Raw genomic sequence first — 12,856 nt, forward strand, 5'->3', positions numbered from 1 at the left:
ACATTGCTAAATGTTCAGTCCCTACATAGAAGGCAAAGCTCAATCCTTCCATCTCCAGGCAGTAGCTTTACTCTTGTCCACGTGGTGGCGCAGGTCCCTTTGATAACCGTGTGTTCCCCCTCCCTGGCCTTCCCCCATGCACACTACTTTCTCTTCTGAGGGTGACATTACAGACACTCACCAACCAGTGCACAAAATGCAATTCTCACACATAATTAGGTAAGATCACTGGAGCGGAAAGCGTATGTTCTCTAAAAAGTTCTCCACATTTTGGTATTTTCCAGAAGGGCAATTACAGCTAACCTTGTCACGTAGTTCTGAGAGCTTTCCAAGTCTCACCTGACCCCACCCCCAGTTTAAGTGATTTTTCCACAATCTTACATAAAATCACAGCTGACTGTAACCTTGGACTGTGCTCTTATAGGACCTCCACTTTGGAAAAAGGATATGAAGATCGACAAAACAATTGAACCAATGGAATAATAAACCTCTTTTCAAAGGACGGAAAATAAGATGCCTGAACAAAGGAAGTGGGGTAGAGGGGGGATCCTTTCACAGGGTTTTTGACTCATACCTCACATCCAACAAACGCCTCACATTTAATTTACAACATAATCCAGGGATGTACACACGCCCCATGATGGGATACTCTATTTGAAGGACACTTAACACCCAGCTTTAAAGCCATGTGCTGCTACTGAATCCCATCAATTGAACACAGTGAATTAATGTTTTATAAGTCCTGTAAGATGATCTCACTGCACTCCAATTTCTCCACATAATATTTTACACTCAGCATTTAAATCAAGTAAAATATATGTAAATATGCATATAAAATATACAAAATAGCACAGATTTTGTAATCTTATTTTTTACCCTTCATTCTTAATATTTGTGATATCTTGAAAACAGTTAACTGGATCACTCTAAACCTCTGAGGCATTGCAATAAAGGAATAAGGAGGGCAGGAATCTAAGTCTGAAGAAAACACTGCATAGTAAGCATGTTTAGATAGTCAAGCCAGTTTTTAAATGCCTTGGTGTGTAATGGGTTTCAGAAAGCCTATGAACCTCCTGAAAGGGTGTGTAGTTGTGCTTGTGTGTGTGCCCGCATGGGTGTGCATGTGTAGGTTTGCTAACACCTATCTAGATAAAGAAAGAGAGATAGAGATAGGGAGTGGAGCAGAAAGGGAGGATGGCGGGGCAGCCCCGCTGGCTCAGTGGTTTAGAGCTGCCTTCAGCCCAGGGCATGATCCCGGGGATCCCGGATCGAGTCCCCCTGCTTCTCCCTCTGCCTGTATCTGTGCTTCTCTCTCTGCGTGTCTCTCATGAATAAATAAATAAAATCTTAAAAAAAAAAAAAAAGGAAAAAAGGAGGACGAAGAAGAGAATAGGAGGAGAAAACAAATGGGATGGATGTGAGACCTCTTTCTACATGAATCTTCGAAAATAAGAGGCAATTAGCTAATTTGCATAACGCAAAAGCAGAAAGCAGCTTCCTCACATGTCGTAGAAACCAGCTGCGTGATCCTGTGGCATTTACACCTATGAGAAGAATACTTAAAATGCTGCAGGTGAGTTTATACTGCTCAAATATTTAAGTGAGAGAATGCTATCACTTTTTCATCTGTTCTTTAAAAAGAAAATCATGCAGGGATCCCTGGGTGGCTCAACAGTTCAGCACTGCCTTCCACCCAGGGCGTGATCCTGGAGTCACGGGATCGAGTCCCACATCGGACTCTTTGGATAGAGCCTGTTTCTCCCTCTGCCTGTGTCTCTCTACCTCTCTCTCTTTCTGTGTCTCTCATGAATAAATAAATATTTTAAAAAAGAAAAAGAAAATCATGCAATTTTCAGTGTCAATAAGTGACACACAGGGAAAAAAAGGAGGAGCTTCATTTTCCTTTAAAAAAAAAAGATTTTCTTTCTTTATTTGACAGAAGGAGTGAGAGAGCACAAGCAGGGGAAAGGGCAGAGGGAGAGGAAGAAGCAGGCTCTCTGCTGAGTAGGGAGCTCTACGTGGGGCTCAATCCCAGGACCCTGGAATGATAACCCAAGCCAAAGTCAAATACTTAACTGAGCCACCCAGGCACCCCAGACACTTCATTTTCTAATATCATCAGGACTTCTAAATGCCCAAATTGTAGAATTAGTTTATACCAATGAGAATTTCACAAGAAGCCACAAAATGCAGACCATGGTTGAGAAAGATACGCTGAGTTCATGTGCAAGAGAAACAATGTACATTGGGTTTTTTGTTGTCTTTTTTAAAAAATATTTTATTATTTATTTATTCATGAGAGAGACACACACACAGAGAGGCAGAGATATAGGCAGAGGGAGAAGCAGGCTGCTCGCCGGAAGCCCAATGTAGGACTTGATCCGGGAACTCCATCTCAGGACTCCAGGATCAAGCCCTGAGCAAAAGGTAGATGCTCAACCACTAGGCCACCCAAGTATCCCTGTTTTTGTTTTTGGTTTTTTTTTTTAGTTAACACCAATCAAGTCAGGCCATGCAAAATGTAGTACCCTGATATCTGCTGTTCACATCGTGTTTATAATAGGAAATCATGCTCTTCAGTGTGGTTCCATCCATTTGACTTTATTTGTCCTTTGGTATTTTATTTTATTTTGGCCACAGTAACATCAGAGTCCCAAGCCATACCCCAGAAATGTTTATAAGCAACTGCGAGGTCATCTAAGTGAGCCATGTCCCCAGAACTTCAAACTGTGGTTGTCAGAGCTGAGTATAGAGAGATAATAGATAGCTGTCACTGTGAATGACCTTTTGTTGTGCTTGTGGGAGGAGGAGGTGTATCAATTTCGTAAATGTCTTTAAAATGCCCTGACACTGTGTCACAACAGGTTATCTGAGGTTTGGTTGTTTTGCAGTCTTCATTTGAATCAGAATGAGAGAGTTCAGATTGATTGGCTTCATCCCATCAACCCAAAGCCACTGGGACCCTGGCAGAAAATCTCTTAGTTCCACGTGATCGGCTCAATGACAGAAGATGAGGAATGAAGGGTCACCCAGCAAGTTACCCAACAAAAGAGAAATTGAAGTGTTAGATAGACGATGGGCCCTGACATTTGTTGCAATATAAAAACTCCTCCCATAGTTGATAATAGCATCAGCCAAACTCCAGAGAAAGTTGATTAAATGCACATTTTTTTTTCCCTTTTGAACTGAACAAAAGAGAAAGATCAAGTATCATGGAAAGGATGGCATTGCAAGCTCATTCTCATTATCTATGCTCTGTCTTGAAGGTACTTAGTGCATGCAGATGCTGAGAATAGTCACTAGAGTACCATGTGATCCACACAAGCATGAGGCACTCCTCCCATCTATAAGTTGGAAGTCAACACTGCCTTCTATGTCTCACAAAGTTTCTAGAATTTCCAGGGTTGCAGAGGTGTCTGCACTTGCTGTACCCCTTTGCTCCCTCTTTAAGGTCTCAACTGGACCAGTTATTTGGGGTACATTTTGCATCAGTTCAAACCACCAGCATTATGGAGGTCAAAGATTGATGTCCATCCATTGGAATGTAAGCTCCCATGAATAGGAACTTTGTCTGTCTGGTTCATTGCTCTATCTTCAGCATGTAGGACAGAGCTGAGCCCACAGAGATTCGTAATAAGTGTGAGATAATGGATTAAGTAGCATGAGGTGAAGGGGGCCAAAGGGTGGGTCAGGAAATAGGAGATGATTTGAGCTTTATGACCTGAGAAATTCTGAGACACCAGCCTGTCAAGGGCCTGATAGTTCCCTATTTGGGTTAAAGTGCTCTTTTCAGGAGACTACTGAGAGGTAAGCTGCATTACCTGGTGAAGAGAATTGCTATGGGCCTACGGAAGGACATCTTCCAGGAGCAGAAGCCTTTGAAGAGGCCCAAAATGCTAAATAAGTGAAAAAGATCATACAGAATTTTAAGACTCTCCATTCTTAACCAACATTTCCTTTACAACTTTTCTACATTTGTGAAGCTCGTGTAGGTTCCAGGAAAGATCTGAGACAAAGTCAAGGCTTACAGAAGTTTGGGGTAGGTCCCATCCTTCACCCCATTCTCAGATTCCTGGGGATACATCAGTGCTGCTTACCAGGAACCACCTTGGTCAGAATAATCTCATCTCTCCTAATTCATACAGAGAAATGTGATTTTTGAGAGATTTCTCTCTATGCTGAGGAAGCCTAGAAGGAAGGTAGAGTCTTTCCTCTGGGATATTTTCTCCTCCTCCTCCTTTTCTTCTTCTCCCTTTCCTCCTCCTCCTCCTCCTCCCCCTCCTCCTCCTCCTCCTCCTCCTCCCTCCTCCTCCTCCTCCTCCTCCTCCTCCTCCTCCTCCTCCTCCTCCTCCTCCTCCTCCTCCTCCTCCTCCTCCTCCTCCTTCTTCTTCTTCTTCTTCTTCTTCTTCTTCTTCTTCTTCTTCTTCTTCTTCTTCTTCTTCTTCATTTACCACCATCAATGAACACCCACAATATTCACTGACTCTACAGAAGGCTAGAATGTAAGATGGATGAGCCTGAAAAGTATAGTGGGATCGAGGGCTCTCCACCCCTACTCCAGCAAATAAACCATTCTGTAACTGCTGAGAGAAAAACACTCCTTGAAAGTTATTTTGTTCCTTGCATTTACAAGGAACAAAACAGAAAACATAAACCATGACACCCACCATGTTGTGCTTTGAAATATGAAAGGCAGGGAAAACTAATTTGGGAATAGAGGTAGGCGAAGCACTCTGGATGAGGGATGAAATAGCCAAGTTGAAAGATTAATGCCATAGAGACAAATTGAAATCTAAAGTGAAAGTTCAGACAACAGTAATCAAACTGAGTGATAACGGAAAGCCAGCAGGATGGGAATATTTGAGGCAACAATCCGATCTGGTTCAACCAGATAAGATGGCTATCTTGCACTTAATGCTGTTTCCTGCACCATGAGCAATGACCCTCCCTGTCATACCCAGAGAAAAAGAAAAGAGAGTCATCAGAATGCATCACCATTTTTATACACAGTTAAATTAAATATCCACGGAATTTCGTGTGAGGAAAATTAGTGTTGGTTTTTTCAGTCAGTTGTCCGAGATTCCCAGCCTTGGGATATTTTTAAACAATTTAATAGGCTAAGACTTCTCATGGCCCCAAGAGTTTTTGCCTCTCTACAAGGCATCTATCTAGACAAATAATTTCACATCATTAACATTAAAACTTGGAGATCTTATTTTGGTAGGATATTTTCATGTAATTTTAAAACAGGATTTAACAAGAAGTAAATTTTCTTACCTGGAAAATGCTGCAATATTATCAGCCAATGTTTCCTGATCATTTGCCCCGGACCTGTAATAGTCATATATCGACTTCTGAAGTACTGATTTTGCATTTTGTTCATAATCACTGATACAAACTAACCGCGTAAACATTTTCACACGTTATTGCGACCCCAGGTTTGGTTTTTTTTTTTTTTTTCCTGTTCATAGCCTTCTACATTTTGATAATTCCACTAGCTGTCAATTATTAATAGAGTTTTTCCAAAGTTCAGATTTACTTCTCTGTTGCTTACATTAAGTGAGTAAATATATGCTTAGATTTTGCAATTTCACTTGCAGTCATCTGCCAAAGAACAGCAACACCTAAGCTATGAGAAGTTGGGGTTGGGGAGGCAGTTGAAGCAGATTAGTTGCCACATCAAAAATTAAGGTCCTAGAGAAGTACTTGCATGAATCCACACTTGGCTTGGTTCTGGCTAAGGCTGCTTGTTCCACACGGTATGTGCGTTTGCTCTTTGCTTGGAACCCAGAACAGGCTGGGCTGCCCATTCATTTTTCTTCCACATTCACCATGAGCATATCATTTGACAAAAGGCTTATGGAATGAACAGGGCATCCAGTAAAAACAGGCCCTCTATATAATATGAAATCCAGCTGATGATAAACATTTGGCTTTAACAAGGAACATTAAGCCTAAATTTACAGCCTATTCATAAGGAGCCCTGTCTCACTCTGGGAAGGATATAGGGAGGTGCCATTCTAAAGATCTTGTGGTCTCAATCGAAAATTTCACTCAATAATGGAACATTTGGGGAAGACTTGTACTATTAAGATACAATTCACAAAGCAGTGGCTTTGACATTGGGTTTCAATCTAGAAGCCTCCTCCACTTTAAGATGCTCTCCAGCCATTCAATACCTGAATTCCAACTGCCTACCTCTGTTCAAGAATGTTCTCTTCAACTTGGACTCTGCTTTTCCAACCACTTGGCATACCACAGTGCTAAGGAGTCAATGCTCTAGGAGACAGCCCTCCACCAAGTCCTCAACCAAAGACTCAAGGGAGTCAGTGCATAAGTACCCTAAATCCCACCCCACCCCACCCCCCTCGGTGATTAGTTCCTCAGTGTCTTGTTCTTTGTTGCTGCCTTGGGTTGCCCACAGTATTAGCTGGTTGATAACTCACCCTGTGGGTTGGCTGCCTTCCCTTCCAATCTCACTTTCCTACCCCTTAACTTAATCAAAAGGCTTTAAGCTGTCAAGAATGGCATTGAATTAAACATAGGTTTATTTCAAAAGTTCACAAATGCTTACTTTTTTGCATCAGTGCGATCATAGGTAAAATGACATTAAAGTTGCTATTGGAATGTAAATGTCTGTTAATGTGATGAAGGAGTCCTAAAAGAAATAATTCAGTTTTACTGTTACCGAAATCACTGAGAAAGTTTATCTAAGGAATCTTTTTTTTTAAATAATAAATTTATTTTTTATTGGTGTTCAATTGGCCAACATACAGAATAACACCCAGTGCTCATCCCGTCAAGTGCCCCCCTCAGTGCCCGCCACCCAGTCACCCCCACCCCCTGCCCTCCTCCCCTTCCACCACCCCTAGTTCATTTCCCAGAGTTAGGAGTCTTCCATGTTCTGTTTCCCTTTCTGATATTTCCTACCCATTTCTTCTCCCTTCCCCTCTATTCCCTTTCACTAAAGGATACAGTCAACAAAACTAAAAGACAACCTACAAAATGGGAGAAGATATTTGCAAATGACGTTATCAGATAAAGGGCTAGTTTCCAAGATCTATAAAGAACTTATTAAACTCAACAGCAAAGAAACAAACAATCCAATCATGAAATGGGCAAAAGACATGAACAGAAATCTCACAAAGGAAGGTATAGACATGGCCAACAAGCACATGAGAATATCTAAGGAATCTTAATTCTGCTGAGAACGAATTCAAAATCTGCAGATTAAATGACATTTTCATTTGCAACTTTAATAATTGTTACAACTGTAAGCACCTTACAACTAATGTAATTCTAGTGCAGAGGCAACTTAATATTCTTGAATGAACCTTAATCAAGCCAAGTTCTGATAAAACTAAGGAAGGTAAGGCCCAGTGTTTCTCAGAGTGTGGCCCTGGACCAGCAGGACCAGCAGCAGCAGCCTCACCTGGGAACTTGTTAGAAATGCAAATTCTCAGGCCCCATCCCATGCAGAATCAGAAATTTTATAACTTTTGTACCATAACAAGCCTTCCAAGCGACTCTGTTGCACAATATTGTGTGAGAACCACTGCTTTGGCAAGATGGAGAAGAAAGGAAGATTTTGTTTTTAAAGGCTTAAATAAAAACAACAACAAAAAAAATCCACCCTGGTTGTGTACAATGGCAACCCAACATCATCTTCATGAATCAACGCTAGTCCCCACATTGCTTAATTAATCTCCTGGTGGAAAGAACTAAAAGAAGTGGCTAGAGCTTAGCAAGCTTTCGTTAATTTGTGATAATTACATTGTTTCAATACCTCACATTTTTTTCAGAGATGTACACTCCTCTCTAGGCCTCTGTGAAGTGAGATGCTGAAGGTGGAAGGTGACAACACAAGTTCAGGCCTTGCTCAAGCTGTGACAAGCTGTACTTGCCCACCTGACCCCAACAAACTGCTCCCCCCACCAGTCTGGGATCAGGACTGTAAATGCCAATGCAATGGCACCAGCTGGATTTGAGCACTCTCTTTCACAGTGGCCAGAGGATCAGGATTTTTTTTTTCTTGTACTAGACTCAATAAAATCTTAATTCACTTCCAGCCCTTCCTAATATTCCACTAAAATGTGCAGCAGAATCATCCCTCACCATCTCCACGCTTGGATATTTTCCAAACCATGGGGAACTCTTCTGTCTTCACTTCAAGGACTACTCAATCATCATCTGTAAGAGAACTCTACATCCTCAACTGGGTCTTCATTCTCCTTTATCTTAAAGTGTGATTTCGAGGATTGCTTGGAGAATGTCTTATTTCCTGTTCTTTTTAGAGGCTTTTCATCTTCCCTGAGGTATAGGGTTGGTGAAACCTTGGTCACTCCACTGTTTCCAGGCACCAGGAGGAGCCATGTCTATAGTGTCACAGGCATCAGTGCCAGCAAGACACCAACCTATGAGGGCAGCTGGAGAGAGGACCTTTTACCAGGGTGAAAACTATTTCATGGTCATTGTGCTTTGCATTCTCCTGCTTACTAATGAGTTTAATAATCATCAACAAGCATATTTATTGGCCTTTTATTTTTCCTCTTTCACTTTGTGAAATGTTTGCTTGTGTCTTTGGCAATTTTTATATTAGATTTGCTATTGTAATCTAGTGGTAGAATTTCTTTATATACCTTGGATACAGATCCTTTGTGGGTCTACACATATAAGGTACATTTTTACTAAGTTCTTGACTTTTTTTCCACACAGGAAAACTGCCAATATCAGCCTCAAAGCTGTGTGATCGAGAGCATGTGGTTAGATATTCTCCAATTCTTTCCTTTTTCTTCCTTCTTCACTCTCCCCACACCCATTCCTTCTCTCTTTCTTTCTCTGTGCCATCTTCCACTTAGTTTCCTCTTCCTCTTCTTCCTTCTCCTCTTCCCCTTCCCCTTATACTTCTCCTTCCTTCCCTCCTCTTTCTCCTTCCCCTACTCTTCCCCCTCCTCCTCCTCCTCATTCTCTTATTATCCCTCTCTTACTTTTCTCTCTGTTTTAATTAGAGACAAGTCTTAGGCAAGTTGCCTCAAGCTAGGTGGATTTTTTTTTCTGGTTCATCCATGAAATATGTTGCCCTTGGGGGTCCTGGCTTTGAGTTGGAATGAAAGGGTATGCAATCATTGCAAACTTCTGGAAAGGTGTCCTCTTTCATGCTGTGCAGCAGGGCTGACTTTGCAAGCAGTTGTCTGGGGGTGGTCTGAAGATAGAGATGAAGGGTGTGAAGAGTTCACTGGCACCTCTCCATAACCCTGAGTGAACAACTCTTTGAGTGTCCACATTTAAAGTGGTATGGTTTGTCTTCTATTCTGCAGGGTCCACGAGGCTCTAAAATAGAATTCCAAACCTGGGATCAACACACACCCTCAGGGAATAAGCTCCTCTGCTTATTCTCTGGGCTCTCGCTCCCACCTGATATTTGGCCTGTTTATTCCTTACTGTTTTATGACCATTCTGATGCCTTTAGAGATAGGTGTGGTGTGTTTAAAATGACTATAAATTATTTTCAGCAGTATTATTGAATTGAATGTTTTAGATCACTCAGTAGGAATGGGGGTGACAACTTATTTGACTACTGATAATCATGAATTATTAGTTCAGCTTTTTCTTCCAACTTTACCAGGTCCAGGATGTAGAAACATATAATTTTTTTTTTTTGAATCTCCCCCTGTAGGAAAAGATCCTCCCAACCCTGCCCCCAGCTCACCACCACTATCCTTTCACTGAGGATGCAGCCTTTCAGGTTCCCATCTCTGTACAGGAGTCACCATGGCTTTGTCCCCTCACTCTGCACACCCAGACTCTCAGTAGATGGGGTTTCACAGATGTCCTTTGGACAACGTTCAGCTTCAGTATTATTTATCAGCCTGTTGGGCTTTCGGTTGGCTTTGAGTTTTTGTCTTTGGGCTTGTTTTTTGGCATGTTTGTTTACTTGTCTGGCTATCCCTTACTTTTTTGCCATTTCAACAAACACATCATAAACTATGCTTTTAATATTTTCTCACATCCGTAGGTGTTTTGTGAAAGACCTTTTTTAGCAAACCAAATCTGCAGTATTTTCAAAAGCCAGAGTCTATGGGGTTTTTTTTAAATTATGAGTCTTTTATTGTACAGAAATTTAAATTTTAAATTTTATAATGTAATCAATTTTCCGTTAGTTTTATTGATGGTTTGGACTCTTAAGTCTTATTTAGAGAATTCCCCGAGAGGTCATAAAAGCATTCTCCTGTATTTTCTTCCATCTGGAACTAATCTTTGTGCACCGAGCTTGTCATTACTGATTTTTGGCAAATAGGTCTTTTTGTCTTCTAAGTTCATCTTGGGATTGCATGTGCTGAATTGTCCTACTACAGTTGGGCCATAAGACCTCTTCTGGCCAGGGAATCATGGGTGGAAGTATAGTTTATCAACTGAGAATTTAATTGCCAGCTGAAATCCTCTGGGGCTGCCTTTTCCTCTGCCACAGTAACTACCAATATTCCAAATTGTGGTTGTTCGATCAGCTTGAGTTCCCAAGTAGGTATCATAGAGCATAACCTCCAGCCAAACCAAAATGAGTATGTGGTATGAACAAGAATAAGCTTTTGTTGTTTTAAGACACTGAAATTTTGAAGTTTTTATTGCTGCAGTATAATCCAACACTATTCTGACAAACTTAAAACATAGTATTAGAGAAAGAGTAACAAAAAATGAAAAAATCTTAAGTATTTGGTTAGGGGGTGAGTGGTAGGAAAAATGATGAAGGGAAAAAGGATAAAGATTCATGCCATGCAGTGGCGAAAACCATTATTATTCATGTCATTTGCAATAATTCAGAGGCAGATTATGTATTTATTTATTTATTTATTTTTTATTTATTTATGATAGTCACAGAGAGAGAGAGAGAGAGGCAGAGACACAGGCGGAGGGAGAAGCAGGCTCCATGCACCGGAAGCCTGATATGGGATTCGATCCCGGGTCTCCAGGATCGCGCCCTGGGCCAAAGGCAGGCGCCAAACCGCTGCGCCACCCAGGGATCCCAGATTATGTATTTAATGAACATGTACTATTAAGAGAAGATATTGGAAAGACAAATATGCAGCATGAGTTGGCTACTATTGGCTGCATTGGGTGAATTATTACAAGAAAAAATAAATAAGCTCACAAAGGCTTGACTGGATTATACACAGGGGAGAAAAAAGATTCTCCAACGAAGAAATACAAAAAATTCTCCAAAGAGAGAGTTCAGAAATTTGGGGATTTGAAAAGCTTGGAGAGACTATTGTTTCCCAAACCCTGTCAATAAAATATAAAATTTAAAAGTTGTTTGCGTGTAAAGGCCAGTTCAAATTCAGTTCTGTGCAAGAATCAAATCTAGAACACAGTCCTCACTCTCCTTGTTAACACAACTGAATAAGTTAATCCACTTCAGAGGAAGACCCAAATAAGAATATGACACTCAATAAATTCTTTCATATGAACAAGATAGCTTGTGGAAACGAGTAGAAACATGTGGCTGATATAGCCAAGGTACGCTGTCCAGATACCCAATTATGCATGGCAAACCATTCCAAATTTAGTGACACAATTCAAAATCCATTTTGTTATGTTCATAGATTCTATACGTAAGAAATTTGGAGAAGGCAAGCAAGGATGGCTCTACTCTGTTCTGTGATGTGGGGCCTCAGATGGTATGACATGAACGGATAGGGGTAGAATCATCTAGAAGCTAATCATTCACATATCTAGCACCTTTGCTGGGACGTCTCAAAAGCTAGGGTCAGTCTGGATGACTGAATCCAGAGCATCCACTACATGAAGCTTCTTCATTTGCTAAGACTTCCTCCCAGCATGGTAGACTCAGGTGACTGGACTTCTTACACAATGACTTACCACTCCAAGAGTGAATGTTCTAGCAAACAATGCTTAAGCTACATGGTTTTTTAGGACCAGCATCAGAAGTCATGTAACATCACTTCCTCTGCTTTTGGACAAAGCAGTCTCAAATCCACCCAGACTCAAAGGGAAGAGCCAGAAACTTCAACTTTTATTGAAATGACTATCTAAGAACTTGCAGCCACATTTTAAAATCAACATAGACACACAATGAGGTCAAAAGAGACAGAGAATAGCATAGGGGGAAGAATGTAAATAAATGCTTCCCCTTAACTATCAGGAATCCATTCTTGAAAATCAGGATGAAAATAGGAATCAGAAGCTTACTTCCTAAAATAAATAAATAAATAAATAAATAAATAAATAAATAAATAAATAAAAAGAAGCTTACTTCCTTTATTTAAATAGAGAAAATTTATAATACGTTAAATGCCAACATTTGATCCTCAACCAATTTCCTATAAACACAGTAGAGCATCTACATGCAAGTTCTAAATTATCATCTCAGGATGTAAAATGCTTAACACACCATTACTTGATGATCAAACAGTTTAAAATGTTGTCAGTTACTTTGTACTCATAAAGGAGGCCACACATCCCTGCAGACCCTCAACTTACTTTTCAAAACATCTGCATGTGTTTCTGTTCTTTTACAAATGGTAATCAGAATGTAATGCAAGATTTTTACACACATAATTTTGCTTAAAATGCTCAGTTGCATTGGGGGGATATAAGTATACATTTTGACTTCTCAAAATTGTTCAAATAAACAATTAAAATTATATGTGTGTTTTAAGAACCAAAATGTGTTTTATCAAAAAGCAAGAGAGGACTTCAGAATTGCTATGGACAAATGCCTGCTGAAGGCTCTCATTCTTCCACCTTGATAGTGATTATTCTGTTCCTATTTTGTCACTGAACGCTGTGTAGGACAGTGCTTTGTGACATTTTTTTAGAATCACCTGGGGATTAAGCATAT

The 12,856-nt window shown here is 40.5% G+C and overlaps 1 protein-coding gene across 2 annotated transcripts in view; it reads right to left on the reverse strand.

Moving 5' to 3' along the window:
• Window positions 1-5,469, reverse strand: part of HAO1 (hydroxyacid oxidase 1) — a 47,767-nt gene extending 42,298 nt beyond the window's left edge. The window contains exon 1 of one of the 2 annotated variants that reach the window (XM_041733292.1): window positions 5,278-5,469. In XM_041733292.1, coding sequence (XP_041589226.1) covers window positions 5,278-5,414 — 137 coding nt within the window. In that variant the 5' untranslated portion in view covers window positions 5,415-5,469. The remainder of the gene's footprint in view (window positions 1-5,277) is intronic. The other variant, XM_041733293.1, reaches the window with a different exon arrangement.
• Window positions 5,470-12,856: the final 7,387 nt, after the last annotated feature.

This window comes from Vulpes lagopus, chromosome 18, assembly GCF_018345385.1.
Source record: "Vulpes lagopus strain Blue_001 chromosome 18, ASM1834538v1, whole genome shotgun sequence".
Taxonomy (NCBI): domain Eukaryota; kingdom Metazoa; phylum Chordata; class Mammalia; order Carnivora; family Canidae; genus Vulpes; species Vulpes lagopus.